This window comes from Tachypleus tridentatus, chromosome 6 (assembly GCF_004210375.1).
Source record: "Tachypleus tridentatus isolate NWPU-2018 chromosome 6, ASM421037v1, whole genome shotgun sequence".
Taxonomy (NCBI): domain Eukaryota; kingdom Metazoa; phylum Arthropoda; class Merostomata; order Xiphosura; family Limulidae; genus Tachypleus; species Tachypleus tridentatus.
The window spans coordinates 93,735,375-93,748,554 of NC_134830.1; the positions used below are offsets into that span (position 1 = coordinate 93,735,375).

Genomic DNA, 13,180 nt, shown 5'->3' on the forward strand with positions numbered 1-13,180 from the left:
TACACTTTCACACACAAAGTCAAACTACAAAAACAAATATAAATATCATAAGCATTTCAAATATGTTTTAAAAAGCAAATAATACATAATTAATTAGGATATAAATATAGAACCTAAATGCAATCTGTTTAGCAAACTAATACGTGTAAGGTGAGAAACACTAGCCAAACACTGTATATATTCCTCAAGAGAATAATGGACTAAACAACTTTTCTATTTCATATTACATATCCATACACAGGTAGATGTTTCTTCAGGCCATAATTAAATTGTGTGAAATCTGCTCTTACTATTGGTTATAAACATACCACTCAACTTTCAAACTGTTGCTTGATAACACAGCTTTGACTTTGCAAGTGGGTGTGGCTCACCTTAAATTTAGAAATATTACAATGTTGTTTCACACAGAGAAATTCTTGGAAGCTCATTGCATTTAATGAGAGTCAGCTGGAAATGTACTTTGATCTTCTAGTCTGTGCTGACAGTCTATATTAGTTTTACTGTTTCTTGTCTAAGAGCTCTTAATCTTGAGAATTTTAACTGCAAGTGGATCATGTGATAGTTAATTTTCCAGTCTAATTGCTGTATTAGATGTTTTTTTTATAAATAAAACATAATATAAAACCTTAAATTATAATGTATTTGATAATACTAATTTCATTAAAATATGTTTATAGTGAAATGGTTTAATTCAGTTTTGAATTCAACTTAGTAAAATCTCATGACGTGCAGGAAGGGGTTTAAAGAATTAGTTGGAGTCATAGAGTTAGCATTGCTTAAAAGTGGTTTTAAGGTAATTTTCTTTTGCACGTTTTTCAGATTTAAGGTTCATATTTTTGTTTTCTTACCTAGTAGTATTCACTAAACAATTTACCCTACATTCATGGGATTGGTCAAAATTTGAATTACCTAATATATGTGAAGCTATAACAATGTTTAAGATAATTCTAAATTATCGTATTTTCATCAAAATTAGCAAACTTTTAGTAACAAGGTTCTATTCAAAAATCTCAGATTTTTTGTGATCTGTTTTTATCTATGATATGTTTGTGATGTCTGAATCCAGGGTTATTTTCATGCTAAGAATAAAAATTATTTTTTATTGTACAACTTCCATATCTGTATGAATTTTGGAACCCCACAAATGATTTGGTTTTATCTTAATAAAACTACATCTTTTCTCCTACTTCCTGCGCTCATACTAAATGTAGCAAATCAATGTTACAGTGAAAGGGAAATACCAATCCAGTACATTACTTCATCTCCGATGTATAGCTATTCTCTTTCAGTGCTGTCCTGTATATGCAAAAATGTTTTTGCATGCCATAAGCTTTGAACTTTCACATATTCCATGGTCAACATGGTTCAACTGCATAAATCATCATGTAACAACAGTCCATTTATTGTAGTGTGACACACCCTCTTGACACGTGAGTATCTGTGTGATTCTACCAAACTGTCACTTGTTCTCAGTGAGTGGTTTTGGATTAGAGCTGGATCAATCAACATAAATCCTCACACATGTTGGTTGTGTTACTTTATCCTCACTCAGTTTGCTTCAGGATCTCCACCTCCAAGTGGTGTGTCTCAGAAATTGATACTGTACTCAGCTTCTGTGCAGTTCTATCTTGAGAGTGAAGTAGTTGTGTACTTCTAGAGGTGATCCACCTCTGTGCAGTGTAACTCAGAGGGTGGTGTTGAGGATTCTATCCAGAGGGTGATGTTTATCAAGGTGATGGATTTTTATCTTGCACTCTACTTCAGGGTGTTTTCACTACCTGAGGCTGATGTTGTGCAGTGGGATGCCAGTCTGATTGAATTTGAGTTCAGTGCGACCTGCCACGTGGGCACATTTCTTTCGATCATCTTTCAGTAAATGGGTTCCCAAATGTATGGTTGGTTGTGGATTTACACATGTGTCTGCTTCATAAATTATCTTCCATTCTACTTAACTTAAAGTGAAGACAGTGTGGACTCTTCTTCTGCCATTGGTCAGAGGTTCTATTTTCTGACACCACTTGGTTTTGGACTAGAATTGACCAGCCATCTATGGTCCATCATGACCTGGCCATCTTACACCTTGGTGCACTTCTATTTTAGCTTTCTTCACATTCCTGTCTGTAAATGGTTCTTCTAGAGTCTTTTATGGAATCTACCTTTTGATGTACTGTGATTTCGATTGAGACCCAACCTTTTGTCTTTCCCTTTTTGGTTGTGTGCTTACCACTTTCTTCCCATGTATGAGACACCTATTTCCACACTGATTCATAGTGTATCTGGCACAGAAGCAGTACAGTTTTCCACATACATTTCTCACCTAGCACTGATCACACTTCTTGGGTGTTTTTCAAATGCTTTTGAAAGATATTTATTTTCTATCTCTTGTACTGGTCACTCTGCCAATTCATTCTGGGATTCTAGTTAAACATGAGAGGAGGTAATGTGCTGTATTGGAAATTATTATTTCCTTATGCTGAAACCATATTTCCAATAAATATTTACCTCTCTCTCACACTTCCCATCTGCTATTCCAACTAAATTCCTGTGTTTTTCTTTTTTGCCTAATCATTATAATTCAACAGAAGGAATCGTGTCTCAAGAGGTGTAGCCCTCTTATTGGTGGAGGGTTATTGCATAATGATTTATATGTGACATGCATATCAACTATGTTGATCATATGTTATTTGGGATTTCAATGCTTATGGTATGTGAAAACAATTTTGCATAAAGAGGACAACTATACATGTGAGAGAAGGGGTAAGTATCTAAAGTATGTATATTTTCAGTATAGAAGAATAATAGTGTCAAAAATATGAAATAAAATGAATAATTTTTAATTTTGCCAACTTCAGCTTTTTACCGTTTAACATATGCTTTCTTTTACTGTTGTCTTCTGGTGGGACAATTGGTAAGCCAATGAACTTAAAAAGTGCAAAAATAAGGGGTTTGAATACAGCAAATAGCCCATTGTGGCTTTGCTCTAAAACAAACAAACAGTTCTTTAGTGTTATAGTTTTATTATTACAATTTTGAATTACTATTATAAATAAAAAGCAATAAAATCCAAAAGAGGCTATTAGTTGTTTCCTGCAGAGCTAATGTAAAAACCCCATGATTATATTAAGCTCAAAAGTTTGTTTATGTTTGATACTTTCATTGACAAGTATATAATAATATAAAAACATAAAACAGAAATTTATCACTGGTGGGACAGCAGTAAGTTTTCGGACTGACAGTGCTAAAATTGTGGGTTTGATTCCCCTCAGTAGACAGATAGCCCAGTGTGGGTTTGTTGTGAGAAAACATACACATTCATTTATTTATAATACTCACTCTGTACTTGATGCAGTTTGCTCAAGTATACAGTTTTCCATAAATCTTGTTGAGTCTCATAACTTTTAGTGTCTCAAAAGTAATTAATGTAGCTTTCACTCCCCCAGTGGTGCAGCAGTATGTCTGTGGACTTGCACATTTTAAAACTGAGTTTCAATACCCATGGTGGGTAGAGCACAGATAACCCTTTGTGCTTAATTCCAAATAAATAAATAATGTAGCTTTCAAACAAAGTTATGCTAGTTACTAGATTTTTCCAAAACTTGAATTTCTATTTAAGATGTAGCACTCTGAGCAACAAAATATTCTGTTTATATTGGTTAGAAACATGTTCATTAGTTATGTAAGGTTGATTAGCAAACAATCTCAAAATATATGGGGAGAGAAGAGTGTATGACAAATTTGTTGGTATCGTAGGAAATCAAGAAAGGAGATACTTTGTGTGTTAGATTCTTGCTTGTTAATATGCATAGCTTGTGCTTCTAATTGTGTGTAAACTGTAGAAGCTTATTGTTGAAATTAGAAAATTTTGACAAGTGGTGAAATATACAGTAAAATGGTGATTAAGAATTTAAATTTTTTTTCTTTTCAGAGTACATTAGAACTTAGTTAATATAAGAAATTTAAATTGTAAACTGTTTTCATACTAAGTTTTTGTTACAGACATTGAGAATGAGTTTAATTTTTAAATATAATAATATAAAAGTCATCATATGCACCAAAGATCCAGGCCCAGATGCAAAGCATTTATACAAGTTTTCAGGCATTTGTGATAACCTATTTCATGGGCTATTAAAAAGTATTTCACTATTTTTATTTTTAGAACTATGCTTCTGTATCTTTAAAATTAGCTGCAGTTTCACAATAGTGTATTCATTTTGTTCATAACTCTTATTGGACTGATCTTATATAAGGTCATTCAAAATGCAAAATTGAATATCTACATTTAGAATGGTATTATTTCAGTAGTTTTGTGCTAGAAAATGTAGAAGTAATACTAAAACATTATACAATGGTTATATAATTAGTTATAAATAAAATAATTCAAATATCTAACTTTTGTTGAAACTTTATAGAATGGACAGCAACTGCCTGTTGTGGAGACACAAATGTAGAGGATGACGTTTTGAAAGTCTTCTGTCTTTCATCTTCAGGTCAATGTGTATGTAGGCATTATTTGTCTTTTATTAGTGTCCTGGTGGATTATGGAGAATGTGTTATGATAGATTGGATTATCACTGTTTCTGATTGGAGGAGAGATTTCCTGTAGATTCAACCAATGGCAACCACAGGTTACTCATCTCAAATCTGGAATCTGTGTTTAGTGAAGGTTTAATAGTGTTAATATAAAATGATTTCTTGATTTTTCTTGTCTTCCAGAATTTGTCTGTTTTGACCATTCTAGTTTTCCAGTTTATTCTGTGTTCAGTTGTCGTGACGTGCTCAGCAATGGCTGAACTTTGTGTTTTCATGATTCTTGTACTATATTTATGTTCTTTTATTCTTGTCACGAGGTTTCTTCCTGTTTTACCAATGTATGTAGGAACACGGAATTTCATAGTTGATGTTTTTGATATTCTCTTTGGTAGGTCACTATTTTTTTTTTTTTTACCAGAATGGACCTTAAGGTATTGTAGGATTTCCACCAGACTTCTGTGTTGAATTTTTTGGCTGTGCATTTGAGTTTTTCACTGAAATGTTGTAGGTATGGTAGGTAAATGGTGGTAACTTTCTGATCTTTGGATTATACCACATTTTATTGAGGTTGGATGATAGGACTGGAAGTGTAGGTATCTGTTCAAGTGAGTAGGTTTTCTGTATGCAGTTGTGGTGATTTGTCTTGCTTGTTTGCTGATGAGTATGTTAAGAAATGATAAGACTGTTTTGTTCTTCTATTTCCATAGTGAAGTGGATTCGTTTGTCTGTGGAATAGAGATGTTCTAAGAAGGCTGGTAAGTTTTCATGACAGTGGGGCCAAATAATGATTAGAGGTGAGAAACCTGTGGCTGCCATTGGTTGAATCTACAGGAAATCTCTCCTCCAATCAGAAACAGTGATAACCTAACCAGTCATAACACACTCTCCACAATCCACCAGGACACTATAAAAGACTGACAACTCACACAAACACACACTGAACTGAAGACAAAAGTCAGAAGACTTTTGAACATTGTCCTCTACACTTGTTGTCTCCACAACAGGCAGTTACCATCCATTCTGCAAAGTTTCATCATGAATCCTTTGCCTGAACAATCTACCAAAGGATATCTAACTTCTGTCTTTGTAATGCCTTTAAGCACCTGAATTTTTTTTCTCTTATTTAAAGATGCTTTGGATTATATGATTCTCTTCCAGTAAACTATTTTGAATTATGAAAAAAATGTATATAGAACATAACTATAATTGTATTGGTTGAATTAGTATGCATATACCTACTGTGGAGAGTCTTGACAAATGGGCTCATACCTAAGATTTGAAAATAGGTGTGCCTTTCACCTAAATTTAGTTGAAAATGAGAGCCGATAAGGTTTAAAACACAAGTTACTTGAAGTATAAATCTATAACATGAATTTTGATACATTCAGGTTAGCAAATAAACAGGCTAATAAACAGCAGATTAGCAAGGGTTTGTACAACTGCTTTTGCAAGCAGAAACAAATACTGAGGTAAGATAAGTATTTTAACGAATACAAAACAATTAAAATTAATTGTATATATAAAATGGAAGGTTTTGATCAATAATAATAAATTTTCAGTTTTACTTACATTCTTATTTTTTTACAGTTTCTTTCATCGTGTATGTTGGATTATAAGTAAATTTTGTATGATTTTGCTGAAATAAAAATAGTTATATTGAAATAAAAACCAAAGTTGGTTTTAAACGTTTAACAAAAAATATGATGAGCTTATTTTTATTGCTTGAAGTTTTTAGTAGATTATCAGAAGTTAGAAATTTATACAAGTAATAAGTATAATTATGTTTTTATTACACAGAACTAAATATTCTATTGAAATTTTAAGTTTTGTGTATTAAATACAATTTTATAGTATGTTTGGGCAACTCTAAAAAGAACTCATTATAGTTTTAATAGACCCACACCTGAAAGGGTTAATTTACATCAGATATAAGAGAATTGTAAAAATTATGAAATAGTTTTACCTTAAAAATATTAGAAATAAAACTGAATACTGATAATTTAATTATGAACTCGTATTTAACAACAATTGTTTATTAAATCAGCTTTTTAAATAGGACAATATGGAAAGGAATGATGGTGTTTTAAAACTCACTGGGAATTTAGCATGTCCTTATTACTACTGCTGAGATAATTTTTGTTGGGTGAAATCCCATCAAGTTATCTTAGTGTTATAATAAAAGTTTAGTTATAGAACTATTGTAACACTACCAAAAGTGAGTGGGGGATCTTGTCTTTGCAGTTTCAGTTTAGTGTTTTTTTGTTGTTTTTTTTCAATACTATATTCATATTGATAAATTTTCTTGCAGGGAAGCCAACCTGGGATTCTCAGAATCCACAATATCAGTCTTGCTGATGCAGGAATTTACCACTGTTTGGCTAAAACATCTGTTGGACAGATAATGTCACCTACAGAACTTCTGGTCACAGGTATAACCTTTTAACTTTAATTTTATGTTAACATGCTATCTTGTAGTAAAGACGCAAACCTATACCAAATTATAGGTAGCTTGCATAAGTTAAGCTATTTTCTTTAGGAAGTTTTAGAGATTATGCAACTAAAATTTGAGGTTTTTTAAGATGAAGAAAAGTATTTTTAATCTTAACATGAAAATCATTTTCTTTCAGACTAGTAAAAAGAAGTCAATATATTCACAAAAAATGTTTTTTTTAAAATAGTGCACAGAAAAAAGTTTTTTTTGGATGTGAAAGATTTGTAATATTTACTGAAAGTATTTAAATTTTTCAAAGATAACTTACTATATTAAAATTTAGTTGTGTCAAAACTGTGACATCATTGAAAAAGTATAAATTACTAACATGGTCAGTCAATTTGAACAAGGCCATGTAGAGAGAGCTAATGAAACTGTGGTAGTTGGTATAACCAAAATCACTAATTTTGATCAGTTGATTATTTTTCTGAGTTATGACACTAGCAACTCTAGTGTACATTGAGATGTAATGTTGAAAAATATGACTGCATATTGTTAAAGACAATTCCAAGTTAGTTATTCTAACAACCTCAGCTTCTACCTTTTCCACATCTACTTTCCTTTTAATTTTATTGTTTTATTCCTATACTTTTGGTCCTGTACTACGTGTGTTGGTTTAGAAATGTTTGTCAGTTTTAAATTATGGAATATCTTCTAAGATTCTTAAAATTTAGTGAAATATGTTATATGTAGCTTCAGATAACTTTTACTTGTCTAAACAATAGTATATGTTTCAGGTCCACCAGGAGCACCTGGTGCTGTGCTAGTTGAAGGTTTAACTGCTACGTCTGGATGGATTCAATGGGCTGATGGTTCAAGTAATGGAAGACGAATCCTCACTTACTCTGTGGAAGGCAAAACCAACCATGACAGTGCCTGGGTAGAACTGGCAAGCAGTAGGTTTCAAGTGCAATGCATAATTTAATGAATTTTTTTAATGCATGAGTATATGCATATAGATAGTAGTTATGTACAGTTGTATTGTTTGATTTCATAGGTACACAAATAATAATTATAAGGTTTGATAGTCTAGATGCATATCAGTTTTGATGAAGTGTAATAAAGTGACCTGATTGTTATTTTAGATATCACAACTTGGAAAAGACTGCAAGGCAGTGATAGAAAAGAATATCACATGAAAGATGGTCTTTCACCTTGGAGTACATATGAGTTTCGAGTTTTAGCTACAAATGAACTTGGAAAAGGACCTCCAAGTCTGCCGAGTCCACAATACAATACCAAAATGGATAAGCCTCATGTAGCTCCTACTGGTGTTGGGGGTGGAGGTGGCAATACTGGCAGTCTCACCATAACTTGGCATGTAAAGAAATATAATTTCATTAATTTATATTTAAATGAGATTCTGTGCTGTTAATGTTTGCAAAGTACAGACTGTGTGAAATAGTCATGTTGACAATAACACGTGCAATTTGTGTTGAAGATATGAAAAAAAAAAATCAAAATGTTTTAGCTCACTTAATATAATAAATGCTAGAAAACTGAAAAGATTAGATACATTTATATGAATTTGAGTCATTTACCAGTAGCCATTAAAAAAAATTTTTTTTATGTAATCTAGCTGAGTCTTATTTATGTACTTTCATCAGATTAACACGAATTATTTCTGTTATCTAACTAGGAGCCTTGAATAGGTTTTATCACTTTTGTTTACATTTTCAGTAAAGCTTAGAAAGGGCCATTAGTTTATTTCAGGGTAAACTGGTGTTAAAATATGAAGGCTTTCTGAAAACATTAAATTGTAGAGGGTTGATAAAATATATTAAAACAGTTTGTAAGACATGAAAAGATAAACATTTTGTTCCAATTTGACACAAGAATATACCAAGATAATATAGTATGGATAAAAAAAAAGTGAATTCATAAAAGTAAAGCATTCAGTCATCCAGCTGAATTAGAATTTGCTCACATTATCAAGATGGAGGAAAAAGACTGATTTTTTGTGATTCTATGTAGTAAGATAATTAAGTCCCCATAATGTATCATTATGCAATGCAATCTCCTTTAGCAACAACTTGGGGATTAGGCAAATGCCCAGCAGCATGACACTACCACAGGAAAACTTTGGTAATGTCATCATGAATTTACCTAAACTTACTCATCTTCATATCATTTCTTATAAACATGAATTAACTTTCCGTATTTTGCTTTGTAATGATCACTACAGTTATTCTGTTAATTGGTTTTTATGTTTTTAGCCTCTTCCACCCCAACAGTGGAATGCTCCCCAAATATGGTACAAAGTATATTATAAACCAGCAGATTCTGATATTGAATATCGAATTAAAGACCTCAAAGAACTAGGAAATATTGGCTTATATGCTGTTCAAGTGGGTGAAGAAAATTTCTACAAACCATATCACGTTAAAGTTCAAGCTATCAATTCACAAGGTGCTGGTCCAATAAGTCCTGAGGTTGAGGTTTATTCTGCTGAGAGCAGTGAGTGTTTCATAAACCAACTTTTTTTTCTCTCTGAATTCTGTACTGTTGTTATCAAAGACATTTCTATATGTTAATAAGATCAGGAACTTGCCTAAGATCAGAAATTACGATTTAGGGAACATATATTTTAATAATCAATCTTTTGCTTTATTTACATAAAGGTAGATATTTATGTATCATTCAAAAGTAAGTACTGCTTTTTAAATTAATGTATTTTTGACAGCATATGTAAATATTTTTACATGTTGAAAATGTGGATTTTGAAGTAAAAATCTGATGTTTTTTATTTTCTCTTGCTGCTTTAGTTCTGTTTGTAAACTCATATTTAATGATGTCAGAATTGCCTGTTTTAATTATAATATATGTAGTAAAATTGCATTCTTAAATTTTAGATTCTTGTTGCAAGCAAATTGAAACTTTAGTTTCACTAAATAATAATATAGCAGCTGTTTATAATTACTTGACTTGCTGATGCTGTACTTTATTTTCAAAAAAGTTATAATTGAATAATTATAAAAGAATTTATTTTATTTCTTTCTCCAGTGCCACAGGTTCAACCAAGCCAAGTAAAAGCGTTACCTTTCAACTCAACAGCTCTGAATGTGTCATGGGCTCCAATAGACTATACAAGGGAGAAAATTAGAGGCAAATTAATAGGCTACAGAGTAAGCTAGTTTTTAACACATTAATGAAATAAAATCCATTATAATAGTTCTTTACAGGGTTTATGTGCTAAAATCTGAGGTTTGATTATTTTTGGTTGACAAAGTGCAGATATGTCATTCTGTAGCTTAGCACTAAAAAATATGTAACAATAACAGTTGCCTTAGCTATAATTTGTGCTTTCTGGTTGGGTTAACTCTATTGCCTCAGGTATTCTTTACTGCTCATGATACAAGATTTCAGTGTCTTCAAGTGTCAAAATTTTTTTAGTTTTTGTAAATGTTATATCAATTAGAATAGCATACAATATTAGCTAATAATCTATATTTTAATAGAAAACAAATTTTATGTTCTTAATTCTAAAAGGCAATGTTTTAAAAAAAAAACATCCTGAATTTCCCGAGTGTGGTATGTGACACATTTTCTCTTAACATGCCATCTTCCCTATTTTTTCCACCTACCTTTGAAAAAGTATGAAATTAAATGCAAATTACTCTATAATGTTGTCATTGCTCTCACAAGGCATATTTTTTATACTCTTCAATTTTGTTTGGTTGTAGAAAATCAGACACCTACCTATCGCATCCTCTCCATAATATATTAACAGTTCTCTTATGTTTAACCTTTTTGCAGCTGGTGTGATATAATATACATGAGTTTGCTACACACTTCTACACAAGTATTTTTGCATAATAACTTGACACAGCATGAGTATCTTCACAAAATTTGGAAGGCTTTTAGTAAATATTAGTTATTTTCCATACAAAAAATCAGATTTTTTAAAAAATATTTTTACTTCAGATTTGCTTGTGAAAATACTCTGTTGTTGTACAAGTATGAATGAAAAGTAATTTAATATTATGATTAAAAAAATATTCTTCATCCAAAAAATCTCAAATATTTATTTGCATAATTTCTAAAACCTTCTAAATACGTTTCAAATGTTTGTGTTCAGTAAACCTTTATATTTTGTTATTTTCTAACCATGTGGGGTATGTCACTTAACCAACATCATAACCATCATAAAAAATTAGGAAATAAATATAAATTATGCTTTCCTTCATGCTAGAATGACTACATCTTATAACATGAAAATGTAAATGTTTATTCTAAGCAGCTTATGTCTCATAATGCTATATGTATCAACATGTATATTTATTGTTTTTCATTATATTGGCATTCCAGTCATGCCTATCTAACATTACATAGCTTTCATTTACATGGGTTCCCTGCTAGTACAGCAGTAAGTCTACAGATTTATAATGTTAAAATCAAGGGTTCGATTCCCTTTGGTGGACTCGGCAGATAGCATGATGGGGTTTTGCTATAAGAAAACACAAACACGTGCACATTGACATGGTGCACGTGTACTTAGTTCGCGTATTCAATAATATAAGACTGACCTTTAGTCTTCCCTGTCTTAGCTGTGCTTTAGTGGACTAGTGTTTTGTAATGTACAGTTACATTTCAGTTTGTATGCATTATATATGTGTGTAGATTATTATCATTAAGAAATAACTTATTTTTTGTAAAATATAGAACAATAAAGCAAACAGTTCTCTTCTTGTTACAACCTTTGTACTTGGTTGTTACTGGACATAGAATGCAAAGACTTTTAAAATTTTACGTGTGGAAGATATCAAATAAAGTTTGTTTTTTTTTATTTATATATACAGTTGAATAACCAGAAAATAATAAATAACTACACTGATACCATAGAATTCCATTGTAATTTATTAAGCTTAATAACTAAGGTTTTTTTACAGTTTATAAATTATGAAACTTTTGAAAGTAAAGACACAACCTACTTCCTTGAAAACTTGGATCAAAAGAACATGAAAACCATTTCAAAGGTTAAAATAGCAAGAAAATCCACTCTGAGGACATTCTAACCTGTTGATTGGTTATCCACAAATCGTATATTGTAGTAAGAGTACATAAGGGACAATTTCAAAAAATGTAAAGAGTTCAACAGGGCAACCATATTTGATTCAGTACATAAGCCATATCTCAGCAAAATAAAAAGATATTAGGTTATTATTTTATATTATAGCTTGCCGATCATACTATAACGGAGCACTTGCTTATATGATACTGGAAAAACGTTTTCATTATGCGATGTGCAACCCTCAACTTTAAGAAATATTTATCCCGTGTGCATGTAGATTTGTAGTAGGTGTCACAATTTTTTCATTTCACTTTCATTTCTCATCACAGAGAACTTTATTCTTCTCCATTTTCATGGAGCAGATATGATGTCATGAATATGTTACATGCAGATCTAATGCATTGGCATCATCTATGTAAATATAATAGTACTGTCTGTTATATGTCCATGTAAATACTCTGCAGGGTGTGGATGAATCTTCACCAGAATTGGTATAGAGACTCATTAAGTCTGTGGGGAAATACACACAAATCTTCAATTTTGCAGTTTTTACAAGTGTTTCTGTGGGTTATTTTTACCACTTCTTTGCCCCTGTTAATAAATCTTCTTCAAATTTGGCATGAAGGATTGTTGCATAAATGAGGAGATACATGCAAATTTATGGTTTCGCCTTTTGAATTTTGCTGTTTTTATGGACTTTTTTGGTCTTTTTTTTTAATTATGTATAAAGGAAAGAATTTTTTGTGTCTTAAGATAAACTTTCATTAATCGTGAATTTACATAACTTCCATGCAAGGTAGTCCCCTGCTGGTACATTGGTTATTCTACTGGATATACAATGCTAAAATCAGGGGTTTGGTTCCTCTCAGTGGACTCAGCAGATAGCCTTATGTGGCTTTGCTATAAGAAAACACAAACACCATTCAGGGTACAGGTACCCCAGTTTAGTATTGGTAATTTGAGCTCCTAATTTGTGTGAAATTATAAACTTTATATTTTGACAACACAAACATCTAATCTTAAACAGTGCTGCATTCAACATACCACATAGCTTGCTAAAATCTATATTTAAATGTGTTATTTTAATATGTAATTTTAAATTAAGAAATTAACTTGTATAATATTAAAATTTGAATTATCTATAATCT

General features: G+C 31.4%; 1 protein-coding gene across 5 annotated transcripts in view; it reads left to right on the forward strand.

Annotated features, from left to right (window-relative positions):
• The window catches only part of Cont (Contactin), a 106,797-nt gene that overhangs the window by 76,152 nt on the left and 17,465 nt on the right, over positions 1–13,180 (forward strand). For all 5 annotated transcript variants that reach the window (XM_076506236.1, XM_076506235.1, XM_076506238.1 and 2 more), the window contains exons 15-19: positions 6,839–6,959; positions 7,759–7,917; positions 8,107–8,342; positions 9,238–9,478; positions 10,025–10,146. In XM_076506236.1, coding sequence (XP_076362351.1) covers positions 6,839–6,959; positions 7,759–7,917; positions 8,107–8,342; positions 9,238–9,478; positions 10,025–10,146 — 879 coding nt within the window. The remainder of the gene's footprint in view (positions 1–6,838; positions 6,960–7,758; positions 7,918–8,106; positions 8,343–9,237; positions 9,479–10,024; positions 10,147–13,180) is intronic.